General features: G+C 36.4%; 1 protein-coding gene across 8 annotated transcripts in view; it reads right to left on the bottom strand.

Moving 5' to 3' along the window:
- The window catches only part of CD36 (CD36 molecule), a 37,373-nt gene extending 19,567 nt beyond the window's left edge, over window positions 1–17,806 (bottom strand). Inside the window, exons 1-3 of one of the 8 annotated variants that reach the window (XM_026868650.1) lie at window positions 16,940–17,015; window positions 15,769–15,821; window positions 3,976–4,203 (exon numbers count right to left, since the gene is read on the bottom strand). In XM_026868650.1, the coding sequence (XP_026724451.1) occupies window positions 3,976–4,095 (120 nt within the window). In that variant the 5' untranslated portion in view covers window positions 4,096–4,203; window positions 15,769–15,821; window positions 16,940–17,015. Of the gene's footprint in view, window positions 1–3,975; window positions 4,204–8,247; window positions 8,363–15,768; window positions 15,905–16,939; window positions 17,026–17,694 lie in introns of those variants that run through there. The other 7 variants (XM_026868649.1, XM_026868653.1, XM_026868651.1 and 4 more) reach the window with 7 other exon arrangements.
- Between the last annotated feature and the right edge of the window lie 5,309 nt (window positions 17,807–23,115).

Below are 23,115 nucleotides of genomic sequence, written 5' to 3'. Positions count from 1 at the left end.
TTCCTGAGCTCACACACTCAGGTAGAAAGCAAAAGCTCTTAGACTAGTGGTGATAAAGATTTTTCTGGCAAATGAATCAGGTACCAATGGGTTTGAGTGGTTAGACCTAACAGGAAAAAAAAAAAAAAAAAAAAAAAAAAAATTATTATCTGGAAAAAAAATCATAACTGAAATGATGGGAATTTTGCCTAAATAAATAATACTGTTTTAAGGGAGGGAAAGGCAAACAGTAGTAATAGAACCATGTAAAAATATCTCTTTTCAACAGTGTCAGATGCAAGCTTTCTCATTTTTGCTTTGAATTAATCTTTCCTTTTGATTTTTTTCTAATGTTAGACATGATAATGTCTAATAATAACAGACATGATAATGTACAACCGAAATGTGTGAAGTCAGTTAAAAAGGTGTGTTTTGATAGTCTCAGACAAAATATTTTATTTTAAATAACTCAGAAACTTTCATGTTTTACTCCTAACTGTACCAAGGACAGTTTTCTACATCTGTACGACTTCCATGGAAAGCATCTCTCCACTCTGGATAGATTCAGTGTTTGGGGAAACTAGTATTTCTGCCCTTTGGTACTGAAATCAAAGGCACTTTTTAAGAGGGAAGTCTCCTTTCCCTGAATAGAATCAGAGCTGAAATAGTTTAGCACTAATCTCATTCAGTGGATCCATGCCAAGATGCTACTGGTGGTGGTGTCATTTTCAGTGTGCTCTTCAAGTGTCAGGTTCTTTAAAGAACCTCCAAAAAGATTCTGAAAATATATATAATGTAGAAATTCTTTAAAACCGTGTCCCCCACTGGAAGCAGGAGTGGAAAAGGCTTATCCAAAATCAATCTGAGACACAGGTGAAGCAGTCTGGGGTTAGGAAACATAGCAATGTGTTTTGTGTTGAAGCAAAGATTTATGTCAATAAACTGGAACACCTAAAGAGAAGACATCCTGGTGTTCCATGTTACATGGACTTTGGGTTGCTGAGAACAGCATCAGCCTGCCAGGAGATAACTGCCTGAAACCTGGGAGTCTCTGTCAAATATCTAAGGAGAATTTCTAAGGACCTGAGATTGTCTACACATTTGCAGATGCTTTCTCTTTGCTGCAACAGTATGCAGCATTCCAGCAAAATGAGTCCTGCAGTGTTTACTCAGGTTAATCTGTCTATGACTGCAGTAAAGAAGAAATGAGGCTGAGAGCATTTGGTAAACTGCAAAGGTGTGTGGTCAAGGGAAGCGTGTTCAGGCTTCTACTGCTAGCAGAACAAGAATGGTAAAATCTACTGACTTCATTAGTTTTTGAAAGTAAAGTTGCCCCTATTCACTGGGAGATGCTAAGAAGTTCAGCTGGACTAGTTTGAGAATAAATTGATAATAATGTGATTTGACCAAACCTTGAGAACAAGTTAAGTTATGAGAAATTGATTTGTTGTAGTATGAAGTGTCCTAAAACTATTCATTCAGGAGAAAAAAAATTCAAATCAGTTTCTCTAATCCAGCAATAACTTTTTATAGAAATATTCACTTCCCCTAGAAATACAGATCTGATCTTGCTGCATTGCTGTCAACTTGTGCAAAGAACTAGGATTTACTCTGAGATAGGATAGGCAGAGGAAAAACTAGAGGACATTTTTTCAAACTTTGGACTGTGCAGAATATAAGACATGATTTTCCTTATAATGGTGAAAATTGAAACAGTCTTTCCTTTTCATTAAAAATACATTGTTTAAATATTTGTTTTCACCCAGTGGGTGAGGAGCTATGTACAAGGCTTTTGCCTCATGTGACTCCAAATGGAAATATAAATGCTTACAGGTCATATCTGGGATAACATCTTGCTCATTAGTTTTTTTCTAATCCTAGAGTCTCTGTTTTTGAGAAATTCCAGATAAAATTGTTATTGTAACTGATCCGTTTATACCCAATGGTTCCTTAAAAAATTGACATTTCCAGAGTGAAAGATTTCAGAAAAAAAAAAAAAAAAAAAAAAGCATTATAATCTGCTCAGCAAGTCCATTTCCTTTGCAGTCAGCTCTATATTTATCCTAAAGATAACTGCAATGAATACTAAATATGTGGTTTTTCTTATTAGCCCTTTCATCGACACAGGTAAATCAGAATTAGTTAGATTCAAGACCCTTTTGAGCATCTGCTGAACTGATCATATATTTCAGCTGTTGTACCTTGGCATATCTTTTCTGAAAAGGAATTGTCTCAAGAGTCTCATGGTCTCACTGAACAGTCAGCACACTAAATAAAAAATAATCCAGTATGACTTGTGCTTAGGGAAAAAAAGTATCCATTTACTTAAAGCCTTTACAAATTTACTCTTTTGTTTTATACAAATACTGGTTCAAATTTTCCTTTTTATATATATCAAACAAGCTGCCTTGAAATAGGTACAAGCATCTGAAACACAATCACAATGCAGAAAATTATAAAGACGTTCAGGAAAAAAATTACTCTGTCTAACACTTTACCATTAAGAACTCATGCAGGTATAATTTAATATGTAGACATTTGCAAACCATGCTGTATAGCTGGTCCATTATTATAAGTAAACAGATGAACATTAACAATAACATTGCTAAGATGTGTAATTTGCTTTGGAAATTCTTAATAACAACACTCTGAATTAACTCAAAATAAATATTTAACGTAAGGAGATACACAGTTTTAAAATGATGTGCTTTCTAAAAAACCTACCATTTCCTCAATATGTCAGACAATATAATTTATTTGCAAATATAGTAAGTATGACTTTTTGAAAAATGTTGCAACGTGGGTGAGACCTTATCTTGTGAGAATTACATTGTATTGTCTATAAATTTGAAAATTTCATTAAAAAAACCCACAAAAAATAATCTACAGTTAAGTTTTCACTGAGTTTGCTAACAAAATTAAAATGTTATTTAGACGCCCTTTTTTTTTCAATTAAAAAAAAAAAAAAAGTGATGCTAGATTCTAGGCAGGGCCTCAACAAACACTTTAACATTTTCTGACAGTTCATATATCCTGACTTCAATACTTGTTAAGGGCAGTGTTCCAGAAGAATAAGTATCTCCAAGATTTACACAGTCTTCAGTGTCACAGCAGACCATGAGGAGGACTAACCATCAGCCAAAGACCTTAAGGTTTTATAGATTTGTAGCGTAGGAGAGCCCACCTTGGCTGCAGTGTCTCCATGGTGGACAACCCAGTCTTTCCATGGCCTTTCACGCCAGATTACTCCATGATTTATACCCTCAGTTATACACCCCTCTCACCAAAGAGTTAATAAATTAACTTTTTTTTTTTTTTTTTTTAAGGCAAAACTAGATTTTAAAGACATAAAATCATCTAAGAAAATTGGAAAAAAAAATGTCTCTGCCATGTCTACAAAACTTTACTTCAGTTGCTCTTCACACTCCTTGAATCAAGGAGATGCATATGATCAGATCCTGAGGTATTCTGGAGCACACTGATTTGGATCATATTGTCACAGAATGTGAGTTTAATGCACATAAATATGGGATTAGATTCTGCATCAGAAGTTTGCTTAGATTATTTACAGTACATAAATATAAGTGCATGGAGTGAATACCAAAATAAGAAATGCAGGAAAAGTAAATAGGTGGATCATCATGGGGGAAAAAAAAAAAAAAAAAAAAAAAAAAAAAAAAAGAAAATAGAAACAATCATAATTAAAATAAAAATTAAAAAGCTTACTTCTAAATTATGTTACTGAAAACACATGTTGAGAACAAGATTTTGGCTTCTCATGTGAAGCATGAGAGAGCAAGCAAGTAAACATGGCAATACAATTAATATATTAAAAAATGTTTCTGCAGCATTTATTCTCAGGGAAGTTTGGATTTCATATCTAGCAAAAACTAGGTCTAATTAAAAGAAAAAATCAGAAACAGCACACAAGATTTAGAAATAACGTCTACTCAATAACCAAAACCCATATAAACTGAAAAAAATAAAAATTTGTACCTTTTTTATTGCTTTGCCTATAAGGTTATCTCCAACTGGGATCAGAACTCCTCCAAAGATAGCCAGCACAGCACTAATGATGGCCCCAGTGAGAAGCCCACAGTTTCTGTTACAGCCCATTCTTCTGCTCTGTCAGAGTGCAGGCAAACAATATCCTTGCTGTAGGCTTGATGGTTTTTTCTCACTTCTTGGTCCCAATAGACTCACTGATCTTCCTGAGAGAAGCTGCTAATATAAGGAGAGAGTGAACAAAAATCACATTCCAAAGTTCAAAGTACAGAGTGCATGAGGTGAAGCAACTAGAAAGATAACATTTCAAACACAGCCAGACAGTGGCAGAGAGTGCCAAAAAAATAAATGTCCTTTTGGCAAGCTAGTCGCTTGTTACCTATCACTATTTTTTTTTTAATTCTAGTTCGCTTAAACACCAATAAATTCCTTTTTATTTTTTTTTTTTTTTTCCAAATTCCTTTTTTTTTTTTTTTTTTTTCCTCTGTGCATTAGGGCAAACTGACACTGGGCTGACACTCTGAGGCAAGCACCTCCTCTAAAATCAATCTGTGCCAAAGGAGCAGTCTGTGGCCCTCTGATTTTATCACAACTTGCAATGTCCATGGATCCCACTTCAGGCAAAACCAGGAGTTTACACTACTAGTGTGAGCTACCCAGGTTGTGTCTGCGTTACGCCAGTGAGGAAGTTCTCAAGGTCCATCAGCACCTCGGTGGAAATGGTGGCCTCTAAGAGGAGGCACCTACAAGAAGCCTGTCTTGTCAGATCTCTGTCAGTCCATAGTCTACTACTGGAGGAATAAAACTTTGTTTCAGCAACTTCAGGGCAAAGGCATGACTGGATTTTCCTTTCAGAGCTGCATTCTTACCATCACCTAGTTTCATCAATCCCATTTGCCTTACAGAAAGGCAGATTTCTTAAAGTGAGTCTAGATTTTTATCTTTGAGAGATGGAACACCTCAAGATCATTCAGTCTCAGAAAAAAAGTCTGTAATTACTTGGAAAACAACAGTTGCTGGTAATATATGCTAACATACCTTGAGATCTGGCCCCTAGTGATAGGTGTTATAAAGAAAATCAGCATTATACCAGTGCTGAGATATATGGCAAAACATAAACTTACAGTGATATTTTTTCTGTTCTTTACTATTTATGAATAACTGAGACAAAGAACTGTCCAATTTGCAATTTATTCTTACTTGGGAATTAATCACATCCACAGAATTTACAAGTTTGTTATTTTCTTTAGACCTTCAGCTAACAGAAAATCTGCTGGTTTGTATTTTAGATGTCATCGTCCGTATCCTTTATATGTTTACCAATTTCTGTTTTTAACATGTAACGATCTCTAAATCAATTTTAAAGCAGGTAATAGTTGCAGAGTTAATTAGACATTCAGGCCAAACACAGAGAGCAAAGGTAAACAGAAAGATGGAGTGGAAGAACAACTCAACCTGAATTGCCGGTTTGCTCATGAGGATTAAAGGGCTAAAAAATCTTCATGGATTTCTAAATAGTAAAGCAGGTGTAGGAATAACGTGGTTTGTTTTCATAAATTCAGTTTGAGGTCCTTTTATTCAAAAAAATACAGATACAGCAGGCACTGACATATAAGGTGCAGTGGTCAGCAGACGAATGATGTGTCCTCCCATGTCCTACCAAACTCACAATTATATCATGTCTGTACCTGGGCCCAGACGGCCTCTTCTATCTCCATTATAAACCCACCTTTTTCCTGCTCTTGCACTAGCAACAGTTTATGTCTCCCTTGCCATTAACAATGACTATTTCTGCACATTTGAGCTTGTTTGGTATTTTAGTCATTTCTCCTTGGATAGTTGCAAGCAGAATGACCCAAAGACTAGTTGCAAGCTCAGCCAAATACCCTGCCTACAAAATTCAGTCAGTCTATCCACCAGCCACTTGGTCATTCCTTGTGGTTCTCACATCAAAATTTACCCTTTGATTGCCTGACATGCGCATACAACGGGCCAAGAAAGAAACCAGATTTGGCTAATGGTTTTGACTTTTTCTAGAGGCTAAGAGTTTCTTTACAGCTGTAAACTTGGCTTTTCTGCTGGAGGAGATACACCTTACTTGAACCTCAGGTTTACTTAGTTGCTCTCCTTTCTACCAGTGGCTACTTTGTGCCTTTTTACAAAACATCAACAGAAACTTAGAGGGGTAACATTAAGAAAAAAAAACATTTTTCCCAAACTTTTCATGTAACTTGTTGCACTTTTCACAAAGATAACTAAAAGATGACTTGACTGAATTATAAAACCACCAAGTTATTAAAGGTTCTCTGATATAGTGGATGGATGCATAATGTAGTTAATGGCAAACTTCAAAGAAAACGCGTTAAAATTTCATTGGATGTGAAAAACTTTTAAGTGAAAGTCACTAGGACAATTCTCACATCTTTGTAGAAATGTTCAGAGCAGTATCTTTAGTATGACAAAAGCAGAACTGTAATATGGCTGTGCAACTCATTGGATAAATCATGTAGGGATTTAAAAATCTGACTGCTGTTACACATTGTAGCAAATCTAAGGAGAAGCAGAAATTCTCAACGAAATCAAATTCTGAAAAGTACATTATTTCAAGTTGCTATCTATTCTGGCAGGTTTTTTTAAAAAGTGTGGAAATACACATTTTAAAATTTAAAAAGGAAATTATCTCTTCCATAAGTGTTTAAAGAGGCCTTTCAGATACTGTCAGACTTTTTTTCTTGGTTTACATACTGGTTTTTCAAATTCAACAGAAATACAACTTCCCTGAAGTACATATCCATCTAAGTTTCTGCAAGCTGTTCCAATGGATTTATTTTGTGTTAGGCAGTCTAGGTTACTTCTCATGAGCAAGCACTAGCAATAAACAGCTGGAAAGCAACTAGCTGGTAATAACTTGTGTCTATTCCACACTTTTGCAAATTGTAAAATATTCACCCTTCTCCCACCAAACACAATGCAATAGCAGTCTAGACATAACTCAATTTATGCAATTCTAATTATACATTACACAACTGCAATGAAGAGCACTCACATCATAACACTCAATTTCACAAAGAAGTCAACAAGCTATTCTCATCTATCTCAACTGAATGTAAAATATCAAGATTAAAGTAAAAATTTCCAATAAGAATGCAGTTGTATCTGGGAATTCATATTCAGACCAAAATTATTTACCTTAAGCAGAATAGAAAATACCATAACAAAATTAGATATTGTCTGTGACACTGCAGTATCATTTAAACTTAGATTTGACTATAGGATAAATAAGATTATAATAAATAAATAAATATAATAAATAAATAAGATTATAATAAATTAATTCTCCCCATTCTACAGTGTTGGGTATGCACTTTTTAATATTGTTTCAAATGTCCTTAATAGAACATTCACAATGGAAATGGTCCATCGAAATCTTTGAAAAGACAATTTATAAGCAACTGAATAGGAGGAAAAATGCAAAAAATATTATTACATTTTTCTTCCCCTTCTTAACTTATACTTCTGTACATGCCAGTTTAAAGCAAGCCCTTATAAAAATTTAAAAAAAAAAAAAAAAAAATCTATATTTTCTTAATGATTTCTTCAACTCTAATAGTAATTTTTAAACATTACTTGGCATGGCATTTCTTCAATTCTGACAGAGAATCAGTTTTATTGCCTCAAATGAGAGTAACTACATGGGGAAGAAGCAGTGTGCATACTGAAAATTAAAATGGATTTTGAAAATTCCTGTTAAGAGTTTCAACCCAAAACCATGCTGTTACTTTAAACATAATTCCAGTTTCTCCAAGGTCAGATGGTGGGATTAAAAATCCTGGAGTTATTAACAGATACATTTGCAGGGAAGAGGTACTTTCTGTATTTATTTATTTATTTATTTATTGTATACATTGAAATTATAGTTTTGAGCTTTTAATCTCCAATAGCAAATGCTACAAATATAACTTTAAAAGATGCATTTCTTATAAATTCACATGACTTCAGACCTGTAGTTTCAAGAATCTTAAATATCAAAAGACAGAATGCAATTGGGAAAGCCAGCAATACTGAGCATAAAATACCATTGCTAACATAGTAACGAAGCATTTCATTAATACATGTAAAATTTCAGTTTCTCACAAACAGTTTTGCAAAATCCTTTCATTTTGTTTTATATTACAAATATTTTCAATAGCTTTTCACCAACTGATTTAAAAAGTATTTTCAAGGAAAACCCTCTGATTTTAACTGTTGTATCATATGACTCACCTTGAATAAGGGCAACTGACTTTTCAGCTGAACATACAAGTACTTAACACATTACTTGTATCAAGTTACGAGAAGACAAGCAGCTAAATCTCCCCACCAAGCGCATAACCTCTAAACTCCAAGGGAGTGTTTATATATTCCAAGAGACGTCAGTTCCCTCTATCTTTTTGCCAGAAGAAAAAAGTAAAGTTGTATTGGTGCTGGGGGGTGTTATTTTTGCAGTCTGACTAAAAGCCACTACCTACATCTCGTGGTAATATACTTAGCAGCTGCAATCTTTGTGAAATTTTGATCCAAGTGAGTCAAAGGTCAAGGAGACAAAAGGGTAACTTATTTGGTTCCTGGTCACTTCTCTAATATCCATTTGCTTTAAAACTGCTCATAATAGCAAGTCATGACTAACAGCTCCTGACAGCTTCTTTAAGATACAGAATATTTTCAAATATTCTTTGCTATATAGCATGCTCTGCTGTATAAATAAAGCCCTACTACCACAGTCCATTCTCTGTCAAAATACACACTAAACACCTCTACAGTATAATCATCGTGATAGCATATATTCAAGTAATAAAAATCAGGAAATGTCAGAATATTTTTTAAAGGGATTTTTTTTTTCACAGTTTGAATTACAACATTTCCTCCCAAAGTGCTAAGGTTCTTCCTCTTACTGTGAGTTCAACATCATCCCAGAAGCTTCTTTTCCTTAATCTAAAAATCAGCTATTTTTACACCGACATCTGTGTAGACCAAGGCGGCACCCCAGCACAGTGTCTACCAATAATTAACAATAATTAGTTTGGCGAGCTTTGGCACAAATATTTTTTAAATACCTCCTCATCCCAGGTGATTTAAAGGAATGGATTGTTTTAAAAAATTCTTCCGGCAGCAGCAAGAGGAAGTGGTTTATATTTGGCTTATTTAATTATAAGAGAGAAAATATTCCTAAAAATAGATTCTTATTTCCAGACTTTCAGGGTATAGCACTGAATAGCGTGTGATCCACATGCTGTGTATTTGGTTTACTGTTCTGGTTTTGATATTGCACTATTTGAAAGTTGAGCTTTTGTGGAAGAAGGTCCTTTCTTCTATATACTTCTGCAAAGTAAATCTAAGGTGCGTGAAGATGAATGAATATGAGGTTTTATCTCCTAATAGTGAAAGCAAGAGTGAAAGTGAGCCTGGTCCTTTGAACGCAATCTTTAGGAGAGTCTTTGCACAAGGCTTGCTGCCAGAGAAATTTGGTGACCCTGACTAACTCCACTTTCACATACTTGAGAAGTGGAATAAATTTGCTTTCCTCTATTCTCTAATTGAAGAGTGGATTTTAACTGCTGAAAGGAATCCACACTATGGTTCCCATGCACTATTTTTCTGAATATGATCATTAATGATTTCTATGGGACATCTCCTTGTATGATGGTCTCCTGAGGATGCTCTTGTTCAGGATCCCCCAGCTTTCCTCCCAGGCTGCACCACCTCCTTCCCTACTGATCTGTCACTTCTAAGAGGAAGTAATTCCAGTTACACACACCTGCCCGTGGAGATGTTCCCTATCATCATCATTTTCTCCATTTGCAATGTAGGGGATTCAGTGTGCACCATTTCTAAGGGAGGAAAATATCTACTGCTCCCTTTTTGTTGAAATCCTAAAGGCACTAACACAGAAATAATGAAACTCAGTTTTCAACATATATATGCTGAGTTGTATCAGCTAATTTTTTTTTTATTTATAATATCCTATTATTGCCCTATATAGGCAAAATCTCCTCTAGCAGGCAGTTCTTGGCAGTGAAATGAGGACTGCCAGGCTCAACTTCAGAAACCAGCTAAAAGGATTTGACGCTCAGAGAAAATCTTTGCACTCTTGGATATCAGATATACCTGTTTCTTCAAAACAAACAAACCAAACCAAACCAAACCATAAGTACTTAATGGTCCTTCTGTGTTCTCTGACTTCATATCAGAGTTCAGAGGTTATAGGGGAGAAAATATAGAGACACACAACAACAGATCAATGACAGAAAAAGAAAAAGATATGTACTTGACTGGAGTCTTCAGTGATGTGACGACAAACTACCCCAGAAGGAGAAACTGTCAAGAAAGAGAAATAGTGTAAATGACACTCACATGCTTGATGAAGACACAAAAAACCACAGGAAGCAGAAAAAGACAAATGCAGTTAACTCCAAATGAAGTCCACCCACATTTCTGTGTACTACTGACAAGAAAATGCAGAAAAGATGACTGATTCCTGGCTTTTCTAAACATCTCATAGCAGGGCCTTTTGGAAATCACTTTCCTTGAGGTGCTTTCTAAAGACAAAGGGAGAAAGTGAGCAGAGTTACCATCTTTCTGTATACCCTGAGATTCCTAAACACTCAATGCCTCCCTTTTTTTTTTAATGTTAAGATCCCTTCCATCAGAGGATGACATACCTTTATGGTACATATAATTTAAGTTTGGAGGATGCCCACATAAATGCTCCCACATTCCTGTGGGAATTCTCGATGCAGAGTACAGCACAGCATGATTTTATATTCCCATGTTTCCACAGTCATGGCACTCACAGAGATTTTCTACACCTTCCTATTATGAAACTTGTAAAAACTAATCTTAACATTAATTCCTTGTCAGATGTGGAGATGTTAGCAGATGTTAGATGAGGTCAACAATTAAATTAGAAAACTCCAGGAAACTTCTGTCTATACTTTTGCACCGTCTGAATTTTTCAGAGGACATCAAGTTTTAAAAAAAAATAAAAAATACTTCTAGTTGTTTAAGCTTTAAAAAACCCCCAAAAAACAACACCTTCTAGTTGTTAGGTAAAGTGCCAAGCCTTGGGGCTGAAGATGAGGTTAATGTTCTCATCATTCAAAACATGATTTTCTATAATCTCTAGGATAGTCTTCCTATTTTGAAATAAAGGTGTGAGGAATTATGTTTACCTCCTTTCTATGGTAAGTAAATGTTCTATGGCAAGTAAAAGCACAGATTCATTGTTTATCCATCTGGCTTATTGTATTAACATCATCTTATGTGGCTTCTACACTTCCTACCCAAAAAATCCTGTTGCTACCACTCAGTGGTCCTCTGACTTCTACGCAGTCATTAAGTCCCACTAGAAGAGTTGTATCTTGCTCAGTGGTGAAAGATTTAAAGCATTTAAAAATCCACAAAAAATAAGAACACGTGGCTCCAGTCCCTAAATACACTCTTCCTGATTCAACACACGCATGTTCATTCACGTGCACTTAGTTTTACTGAGGAGGAGTAAGATGAATCATCTACAGAGAAAATGTGCAATATGTCACCAGCTAGAAGAGACTTCTGCCCCTCCACAGGTATTGGAGATACTAGGAGGTGTTACTTTATAGGGAACAGTGGTTTTTATTCATGAAAAGTAGTTTGATTTCCTATGGAAATTAAAGTTGTCCATGTATCATGTCATCACATAATACATAAGAAGTAGCACAGGAGCTATCCACCCAGACCCGCCTCAACAATTCACTTCTGTTGCATCAGAGCCTGCCCTAGAGTGAACATGGCCTGTCTTCAAGTACTGCCTATAAAGAACTTCAATATATAACACTCAAATTACAAAAATAATAATAGAGAAGTAATATTTTTTTCCTAACTTAGAAGGTCGCTGTCTTTGGCTCAGCTACTCTTACTGTGACTGCTGTTTTGAACCAAGTCATTTTCCAAAAGCCACAAGACAGAGCAGAGTTAAATGGCAGGGGTCATGACCTCACTTTAAAAGAAGGAAATATCAAGATATATTGGTTATTTCAGTTTTGCTTTTAATATCTTATCTCTAAGGACCTAAATGAAAAGAAAGACATAGTTTCATGACGATAATTATTTTCTTGTTTAAAGTTAATTACAAATATATGTTGCCAATAACTTTAATCAGGTAAAAATGAGCATATGGCCTAAGGAAGATGAATTGGTTTCCTCTGCTCTCAATGGAGAAGTATGGGCATATCTACATTCTCATCCCATCTACCCTAAATGTTTATCTCCGCCAAGGATGTATCATATCTCTTGGAGATACTGATGTCTCTCCTTTAACAGCAGAGAATCTAAACGACTGACTTACATCACACATCTAGCTTTTAGAAAGTTAATGTTAGAACAATTCTACACAACTCCTCAAAAAGGTCTTTCCGTTACTCCCCTCATCAGTGCACCACACCAACAATACCAGGACAGCTATGCAAGGTTCTGGTAAGTGCAAGAAAGTTGTGAAGCAAGAAGAAAATGCAATGAGAAAACTTCAAAATATTTACCACCTGACATTAATGGAAAATTTGGTCAAAGACTGCGGATGTGGCGTAGCATTTGTTTTCTCATCTCACATCACAGACTTTTACTGCAGATGTGTTGGCCTTCAAGGCTTTCCAGTGTATGCCCAGAGGCATACTCCAACCACTTATATCAAGCAGTCTTCAGCTCCCTGAAAAAAAAGATCCTCCCAAACATGCATTAATAGCTAATTTCTCATCACAAGAGCCTGGAAGACTCATTCCAAACTGCTGTGTAGCTCCTTCATTACCCACTAAAACTATGGTTTTCCCAGCTCTGTGAAGTGTTAGGACTTAAGGTGCTGTCCCTTGTGATTCTCAATGTATTCTGATGATATGGAACACATCCTAAAATACCTTTGGCTCAAGCCAATTTGGCAGCAGTACAGTGGAAACAGCGTGATATATTTGGCTCCTGCCAGTGATGAGTTTCTCTGTCAAACTGTAACTAGGTTGTTTAAGGGAAAATGGGTGATGGAAGACCCAGCAGCTGCTTTGCTTCATTTTTTCCCTGGAAATATTGATTCTGAGCTCTTCTCTGACTGTGGCATGCTGCCTTTCTCAGTCCTCAAAAGCACTTTTAAATTTTATTTTCAAGTGATTTTAGCAGGGGAATCAGGTGAAGAAAGCACAAGAGAGGCAGGAATAGAGCAAACTTTGATTCTTCCACTCCTGTGGGTCATGTGCGAATCACTCAGAACATACATACAAAGGAACTTCATAGAAGTGAACCAAATACAGAGAGTGTAATATAATAACAGGCTTCTGGGTGAGTCTAAAGCAACAAAGAGCTATAAAAATTTGTTACCTAAAGGGCTGGGTCAGTCTGTTAATGCTAGAGACATTTCTTACTGTAACATAAAGATGGCACAGAGAGGGGGTTCCAATGGTAGGAGAGAAAAATTTTGAAAGCAGATGTCTTTTGAAAGTCAAGAGAACTGTAATAAATCTTGTCCCTACTTGGATATATTCCACTTCTTGCAAAACTCTTCTCCTTGGCTCAGAAGTCATGGAATAATAGAGTAATTCAAAACTCCTTCACTGGTGCAATACCTGGTTGAGAAATAGTCACCATAATGAATCATCCTAGACAATGGCAGTGGCTTTGATGAATGACTGGGTAGTCCTTATGTTAGCTTTTGCCTACCAGCCACACCATAATTTTGTCTGTGTAATAATTAAGATGAACATACATACAGGGGATTTTTCCAATTAATGAAGAAGTAAGTTTGAGGTCAACTTTTTGGTGACTTCCCAAGAGCAGAAAACCTGTCAAATAATTGACACCCTTTTCTTTCAGTTCAGATGTTCCAGACCTGGAGAAATGTCCTTGGTCTGACCTTCCCTGGGACTTCAGTTCAGCCTCACAAGGTATTAAAGCCAAACTTTAGTCTACTGCCAGAAGAAAACTCTGCTCTTCATCAGGCCAGCATAAGAAAGGTTTTCTTAGCCAACCCCATGTCCTGGGACAGTTTCTCAGCCCCAATTTGAGAATCAGAATCAGTGGTTGGGATAGTACCAGGGGATCCAGGCTTCTACCAGAGAGATGTATGCTTTCTATCAAAAGAAAGAGCAACACAGAAAATAATCTGGAGAATTAATACAGACCAAAGCCCTTCCCAATTAAGCTTTCTTCCTTGAGGGGAAATCTTAGAGACTACAGCAGTGGCAGCACAGAACTATTGGAAACACTCTCAGCAATGCAGATTTTCCCCTCCAGCTGCAGTGGAGGTACAGACTGTGCAGGTCTTGCCTACCAGTCTGGGTGAGGAAGCAATACTCAGACACTTTTAAGAAAATGTGTGCCAACTGCTGTGGAATTTTTCCATTTTATAGCCTTTCCCTATGGATCTGGTGAGCTAGGCTTTATTTAAACTACTTTATTATACAAAAAACTTTATTATACAAATTTTATTATACCAAAGGATGCTTTTTCTCTTCTAAGTGCTAATGTGCTACCTCTGTGTGTATGACAAAAAAATAATCACACACACACACAAAGAAAAAACAGAACTGAAAAATAAAAACACCCTTTCCACAAGAGATACCTTGGAAGCAGCTGAAGATCTAAAGAGATAAGGAAAATTTGTGTAGTGTTATTGTGTATTAAGAAACGTTGACTATGAAGAACAGAGCAGTAGAAAAAGTAGTAGCAGTGACTTCTGTGCACTAGCAGTGAATGAAGAAGGCAACTAATACATACCCTGAACTTCTCAGATCGTGTAATTTTCTGATGCTAAGATATGACATTATTCTTTCAGATGATACCATGTTACAGAAATATGCATATAACTATCAGTTGCACAAAAAGTAGTTTCAGAATATAATCATTTAACTGAAAAAAACTACATTTCTGATAATTTTCCTGGTTGTACCAATTATATAAATGCTTCTGAAGTCTCACTTGAGGACAGAAATAAAATCCCCCAAACTAGACAACTACAGATTACATATTTTTTATGAATAGGACATTTTTGTCAAGTTAAAAAAAAAAAAAAAAAATCACGGAGTCAAAATCATAGTTATATTAATTGTTAAAAGACAATGAGATCACTAAAATAACACAAGTTATTAGTGTTTATAAGACTATGCTATATTTATTGAGTTGATGTCTGGACTTCCATATCAAAATTAATTTATGTTACATCAGCATCTTTCCTGGACATGCATTATAATTTTAAATCTACACAGAAATGCACATATATGCCATTTCCTATAATTAATAATTGCTACAGTATTTTCAGATGTTCATTATAATACACTTACAAAACATATGTATTTTATGATCAGCCATATATTTAATATTTATCTTAATTCGTATTATAATAAATGTATATAATCCTTTCTATAACACTTTTATATATAAGATGATTCACAGACAAATTAATATATACACTTGTTACAGTTTAAAATATAATTACATTAATTTTTAGTTGCAATGTACAGTGAAATTAGCAATAAAATATTATCAAGATAATATGCAAGTGAAATAATTTGATCAGTATATTTACTCTTTCTAAATTTTAGTTAATGGTCTCAGAGATATAAACAGTCAAGAAATAGAGGCTGAATAGCATCTGGTTTTTGTTTTTAGTAATTCTAGCATATAAGAGCATTTTGCTAGCAATAGGATGCCATAGTATGCTCACGAGAAATGAATACAATGTCCAAGTGTGTGCTGAGAAATTGCATTTAGTCCAGGAGCAGGGTCACATACCTGAATAGAGGGAGAGCTGCGCCCACTTGCTCTAGCCACCAGGAACTGGAGAGCTGCAGAAGAGCCTGCTAAATTAGCTCCTTATTCACTGGAAAGTCAAGCTGCTGTAACAACCCTATAGCAACCCTGGCTGCCCACTGCCCTACAAGTCAGCTGAGCTTTCAACAGCCACAAAGAGAAATAGAAAGTTGTCCAGACCTTTTAAACTCCTTGGTAGCTAAGCTGTCTCAAGTGATAAGGAATTATAAAACCTCTGAGCCAAAGATAATACTCTTTCACATTTACACTTCGCAAGAAAGACCAGCTCTAAGAAATCCTTCCAACAACAGCCTCTGCCTCTGATCTCTTTCTGCAATAGCCCAACACTTGAAGGCAATGTATCAGGTCCCTGTTGCCAATCCAGAACAAGTTTAATTGACTTTGCTCTTTGCAATAAATCTTTGCAAACACAATCTAATCCCAGTCAATTCTCACAACACACTGGAAGCCAGGTAAGAAGTTTTATACTAGAGATAACTCTTTGGATTTGGGCTTATTATACTTATTTACACGAACCACGGACACAGGTCAGCATGAAGGATCACAGCTGTGAATACAGCTGTCCAAATTCATGGGACTCTTTCTAATTATTTCCACAGGATTTGGTTCAGACCTTCGTTGTCTAAATTAACAACTGAGTCAAGTGACAGTGCTATTGCTTCCTCTGCCTGTCTTTTTGGATCTTTGCTAGCTCTTTTTATCATAGCAGTGATCAACTGTTTAAAGCACTTTTTAAGAACTATTTTAAACACTGTATTAATTTTTCAAATTTGAACAGTAGATTGAGGCACTTCCTTCCACGTCCTAGTGATAGCAAATAGCTACAGTGAGCAGCCTGTCTGCCAAGGCCTTTCATAATTAAGATAAAAGCTGTCCCAGAGGGTTAACAGGACAGGACCCCGAGGTGAACCAGTATGACAGGAGCTATAAAGCTGCATCCCACACATACTAACTCAAGAGGCATCCCATGGTGTAAGCCTCTTTGCCTGACTTTCTAAGAAATTTCTCCTTCTCTAAAGTTAGTCAGAAAATGAAGCAACAAGGAAAAGGAAGAAAACAGAAATATTCCTGAATTTTCCATTAATCTGGATATTTTCTGTCCTACTCTCTTATGTAAATGCTGCTATTCTACCTCTGGTCTTTTTGGAGTCCTGTGATTGCTTCCTGTGTGGCTTTTGCAGCTGCAGCCTCCAGCTTGTTGCCTGACTTCCCTTCTGCCTTCCTTTCTACATGTGCTTCTTTTTACTCCTGTTTCCTTCCCCAAGAATCTCCTCCCTCCTCCAGATTGTTGTATCTCTCTCCCACCTTCCACCCTATTCTCTCAGCAGTCATTCCTCCATCAAGCATCTCCTCTGATCTGTCTCCTCCCCTACTGAATTATCCTCTAGCTTTTCCATACGTCCAGAATTTACAGCTTTACATCAATTTTGTCCTCATCCCCTGCCATTAACTTTTATATTTCTCAGAATCTCCCATGATACTTTTTTCTTTCTTCTCCTACTTCCTTCTTTTCCCTCTGCCTGAAATCCTGATATATAATCTACTTGTACCATCAGTTAACCAAAAAGCTATGACAACTAACTGAAAGCCAGATTTATCAGTGCTCTTTGTTACACAGATGAATTTTACCTGAAAAAGTTAATTATAAATAATAATTTATATTTGGTACCTTAATCCTGTAATGTGTTCTTGTTTGTGTTCCTTCCTAAAGCCTTAGAACAGTAAAGCCTATGGTTCTCCTGTTCATTTTTTTTTCCCTGCCCAGCTGTCATTCAGCACTCTTTTTGAAGTCCTCCCACTCCTAAGAATATTAATATTGAACAGCTTCACCCATACACAAAAGAAGCAGATGTGCCAGGTAAGGAAAAGTAAACCTCCTCAACTTACCTGCACCAGAACTGAGAGAGGATGTGAGATGAGGCTGGGAACAACTTGAACTTCTCTGAACGCAGAGCCAGACAGGTTCAGCAGCAGAGCAGGCGTACTGGACTACCAAAACTAGTGCTGTGCCCTTCCTCCCACCCCACAACAGCTAGAAAGGAAATGGGATGTATCCTTCACCTCTTATGCTTTGGGAAGTCAGGTCACTCGTTAGTGCTTAGTGCTTAAAAACAATTCTTAAAATTACATAGGATAAAGATTACAGAATATTAAACATGCCATCAACAACATGAAACACCCCAGGCATGTTTGTGGTGGAGTGCACACCCTCCGTATAATTATACTCCTCTGTTTTAGGCAAAAAGTAACAATAGTGACTTATCAGATTCCCAAAATGGTATTGGAGAGGATTCAGCAGGACACTCCCAAGACTTTCTGGGTAGTAACAGCCACAGGATTACAGTCATTTAAATGCTGAGTCCCTCCAGTTCTTGCAGTCATTTCTTTTATGCTGCACTCTGCTCTGTTAGTGGTTTTCTACTTAGTTTTTCGCCAGTTTTTCTTTCACAATTCCTTTTCTCAACTGCCAAATTCTAACACAGACTTCTCCTTTCCCTAAGCCTTGCTATCAGGCTGTCTGCCCACCTCCGCTCAGAGGATAAATCTTGACTATATCAGAACAGTACCTCTGAGTCTTGGATGTGCAGACTGAAATGCTCATCTTAGCATTGCATCTTCACACAATAAGGAAGGTTTTTTCCACTGTACATCTGTGTATAAGAACTGTTTTAATAAAAGTTACATATTCTAAGTCATATTGAATATTGTATTTTCCAGAGTTGTGTACCCAAGGGAGCATGCCAGCATCTTGATCAACAATCAGCTGATATCTGTCAGTTTACCCACCATGTCTCTGTCTATAGTTTTTATGTGTCTGATTTTAATGTACACATGCCTAAATAGTGTCTGTATGCACATTCAAGTAATATGTACGAATCTCCTTATAACAGACAGAAACAACTGCAGTGGAGATGATTTTTCATGGCTTCCCAACAGCTTTCCTGGCAGAGAGTTCTCATCCATTAGCCTTATAAAAAACTAGTAAAAGACAACTTCTTTGCCATTTGGAGACAGCATATCCTGGTATTTTGATTCTTCATCTGCATGTAATGAGAAGAATCTTCATCTTGGCATGACAGGCATATGTTGCCTCATGAACTGGTGAGGCTTGTGAGAGGGTCTTTTCTTTTCTTGGATAGTAAACATGAGAACATATTTTCGTGTGGATATTTCTTTCCTACGCTCTAGTAAAATGTGAAGGCCCTCTTCTCTAAGGGCAGTAAAATTCAATTTCAAAGAATGTCTCCTGAAACATAATGTGCAGCTGAGCTCTTTTGCCTCTTGCAACCTTGCCTATTGCCATTTCCCATCATGCAAATACCCTGAAAAAAATCTTTTTTTTCCTCAGAAATTTCCATGTGTCTCTCACTGAAATGCATGTGGCTGGGAGGATTTGTGCCTACACAGACCTTTGAAATTGTGTTATGGATCCCCGCACAGCCCTAGCCAAGCCATACTTTTCATACCATTCAGGTTCCTCAGCTGAGGAACAGGGCAGTAATATAGGCCTATTTCTTTGGCATGTTGCCACACAGTGTATTGCTTAAACTGAGGTGCTTTCTGAGGTGCTAGAGCCCTCTTTAATGTGGGTATTGTATTTCTATGTAGCCTTCCTTTTCCTGTGATGAAATTCATCCATGAACAGATTCCCACTTCTAGAAATTTGTCTCATTTAAATACCATTTTGATACTTCATGTTTAATTCACATTATGCACAGGGCATGTGCGCAGTGCACATTTATACATGGGACAAGACCAACTTCCAAAGTATAGATCCAATGCAAATGTGGTGACTCAACACATCACCTGCTTACACTTACAGATCTTTCTGGATCACCTGAAAAGATACCTTGTTTGGATCTTACAACTCTAAGGATCAAAATCCAGTGTCAACTTGTCTTTAACTATATATGTGATGTTTTCCACCTTACTGTAGAAAATCTTGCTGTTGTTGTTCCCCGTTATGAAGATGATGTGCATCACTCAAGCATCCTAGGAGAACTGAAGTAGTGCATTGTTTCTTGTTTGTGAACATCAGTAGATTTTTCAGGATTAAAAGTTAACAGATCTTAATAAACAACAACAACAACAAAAAAACAACAAACCAACCCACAAAAAACCAAAAACCACAAACTAACAAAAATCATGCAGCAGACCATAGCATTTACTTTTGAAAAAATGTTTTGTGCATTCTGATTCAACATGCATTTTGTGGAATGAAAGAAATGAACTGCCATTCTGGGTAGGATTCATCTTTCCACATTTAGTTGTCCACATTGCAGACATATGAATGTCTGCCCAGAATCCCTTCATTGTCTACATAGAAAAATATGCCTTTCTAGGAACCGAGTCCTCTTGTTCTTACTATATGATAAATTAAAATTAGCTCTCATTAGCTACCTGCCCAAGTGTCTATTGCTCTGCAAAAATTTAGCTCGGAATATTTTCCACTGTGAGATGAAGTTTATCCTTTTTCCCTGAGGAAAAAAAAAAAAAAGGTGTATTATTCAAAATAGCACCTACAAAAAGGCATGCAAAGATGCACTCCAAAGATACAGAAGGACTTTCAGGATTTCAAATATAACCTGTATTCAACTTCATGGGGCATTAGAAGGAAGGAGAAACAAACAAAATGATAATATAAACTTTATCTGAACAGGTCTCATCCTCATTTTGCAATTTGGACTTATTTGATTCTGGAGTTTCCTTTCTATGGGGAGCGTTTCATCCTAAAAAACTGATTGTAGTTAGTGAGACTTGATACAGTGACATCAGTTGAATTTAAACAGCCTATGGGCATTGTTCCTGGGTTTTGCTCAGGGTGAATTTCATCACAGAGCTCATATGACTCTTTATTAAATAATCACAATATGAAATTGTCCTATTATATCCGATTTATTAAGTTTTTAATTCTCATTTCTTCTTATATTCTTTATTTCACCATATTGTAATTAGTCAAAATTAATTTAATGCACAATTAATTATCAGTTAAAACCTGTCAAACACTCTGTGCATGTTTTGAAGTCAAAGTTTCATGAAGTGTTGGTGGGATCCCAATGAGTGCTTTTCTTCAAGCAGTTTTAGAGGCACATAAAGGAGCCATCATATGTACTAAATAATTATGGCTCTTAATTAATTAGATATTAAGCTATAAATTAGTTTAATATTAAGGTTTAGCAAGGAACGTGCTAATCTAGACACACCATGCAACGCTGAGTTGAGTTTAATGAAAAAATATTACACTGACAAATATCTGACACCTCTGTCTTTCTGTAGGGCATCTCTAATAAGAAAAGATGGGAGATATTGCAGTATGTTACATTTCTGTTCAGAAACTTAAACAGCACTGAGCGTGTCTTTGCTCTACATTACATGAATCACATACTTGATGCTTCAAGTAAAACACTGGGATAGCAAGATTACGGGGTTTTTATAGAGTCAGAGCCCCTGAAAGCAGTGTTCTACCTACTTTTTGTTAATAGAGAGCTTTAACCATCTCTAAAGTCACGAATAAAAATGTAAAGGGAAAGTTAGTCTGAATTTAGAAACTACAAAGTGGCGTAGCTCTTTACTTAATGACAACCCAACCCGGCTAGATTTACTCAGGGAATTGAGGGTTCACAGTGAATCCTCCCAGAGCCTGCGGGGAAGCTGGGAGAACTGGCATCGGTGCTGAGTCTAGGCAGTGAGACTGGAAACGCCCATGCCTCAAGGCAAAATGTCAGAGTAGGAATTTTGCCTAGGCCAGTTGCTTAGGCCTGCTGCCTACATGCCCAGAACTGGTGACAACAATTGTCCTCTTCTCCAACTGAGTCTGGATGTATTTGATATAATTCCGAAATAGGAGCCAGACTAAGTTACAGATCACAGGAATCCAAAAGAATTTACATCAGTGAAGTAATTAAGTTACATAAATATAAGGCAGTGGAAAATCAGTTCTGTTATTATTCAGTTTTTCAGATATAGCCCATTTATTTCCATGTATTTTCTTTAAGACTCAGCATGGCTGAAAACAGCATCTCTGCTTTATTTCTCTAAACTAAACACTGCAATATCCTAGCATACACGAATCCTAAAAATGTTATTCTCAAAAGTCACATACTGATTGTCTTCAAATTTACATATCCAATTTATGAAGATTTCAAAAAATCAGATCACTTTTAGTTGAAATTATCATGTTCCCCAAAACACAGAGATTAACATTGCCAAAAAATCTTTTAAAGTAAATAATTGCTGGTTACTTAAAAAATGGAAGTGGTGTGTTTGTTTGTACAGCACCTACACAGCAAAAAATAACATCGTTGGTTTAGATTATTTCAAATATGCCAAAGAGCAACTGGTTTTAATCATCAAAAAAATTATAAATCTCAGATCTAGACTGTTCAGATGGATAATTCTCTGCTATCTCTTAAAACAGAACTTAAAAGACTTTCTGTCATATTTTTTTTAAGCTACATAATCCAGAATTTTGCCCACCAGAGTTATCTGGAGTGTTCCCAGCAGGACGCTCACAGCGCTTAGCTCCTCTCCTACTCGAAAGATCCTTGACATTTGTTTTTCATCTCAGTTGACTTTCATTCGCTTTCATTTCTTTGGCCTCTCATTTGTATTTTCCAAACACAAGTGCCATAACTGTAAAACACCTTTTGAGGAAAATGTAAAGTTGAGCATGCCTAATGTCTTTTGAATGAGCATTGACTTCCAGTGTGTTTCAGCACATTCTGTCTTGCAATATCTCTGCCTGAGAGTTCTTGATTTATAAAATATATCTTCAAGGACATAGGAAGGTGCAGCAAGCAAAGCCATAGGCTTTACAAAGGACTGGTAAACAGTTTTTCTACTTTAGCAAACACAAGTCAGGTACACTGCTAGATCAAAGAAGGCATGATATCACAATTCAGACAACAGGCTGCTGTCCTAAAGAACTGGAACTTAACATATTTTTTTCTGCTGAAAATGAGAAAGCAATGTCAAATTCAAGAAAACTAAGTTTTTCATAGAGATCTCATTGCATAGTCATGCCCAGCTCCCCAGCCTTTGAGTCTGAAGCTAAACTCAATGAAGACATACTCTAAACAAATAAAACCACTCAGAATACGTTATTTTGAAAAATCAGGCCACAGGTGTATCATCAGAGGATGCCATTAACATCATAATATGTAAATTTACTATTTACAACTTCTATCTGTTAAGCTCTTATGTACAAGCTGTAAGCTTCTCCAGTCTGTTACATTTCTGAGATAAAGGCTCCTTTAACAAGTTACGTGAATGCTTGGACTGTTCTTGCTTCCTTGAGTCAGCATTCCC

The sequence above is a fragment of the Athene cunicularia genome (genome assembly GCF_003259725.1).
Source record: "Athene cunicularia isolate RWA chromosome 1 unlocalized genomic scaffold, athCun1 chr1_part2, whole genome shotgun sequence".
NCBI lineage: Eukaryota > Metazoa > Chordata > Aves > Strigiformes > Strigidae > Athene > Athene cunicularia.
Note: the sequence above shows the minus strand (reverse complement) of the source record. Positions and strands in the feature narration are given on the sequence as shown.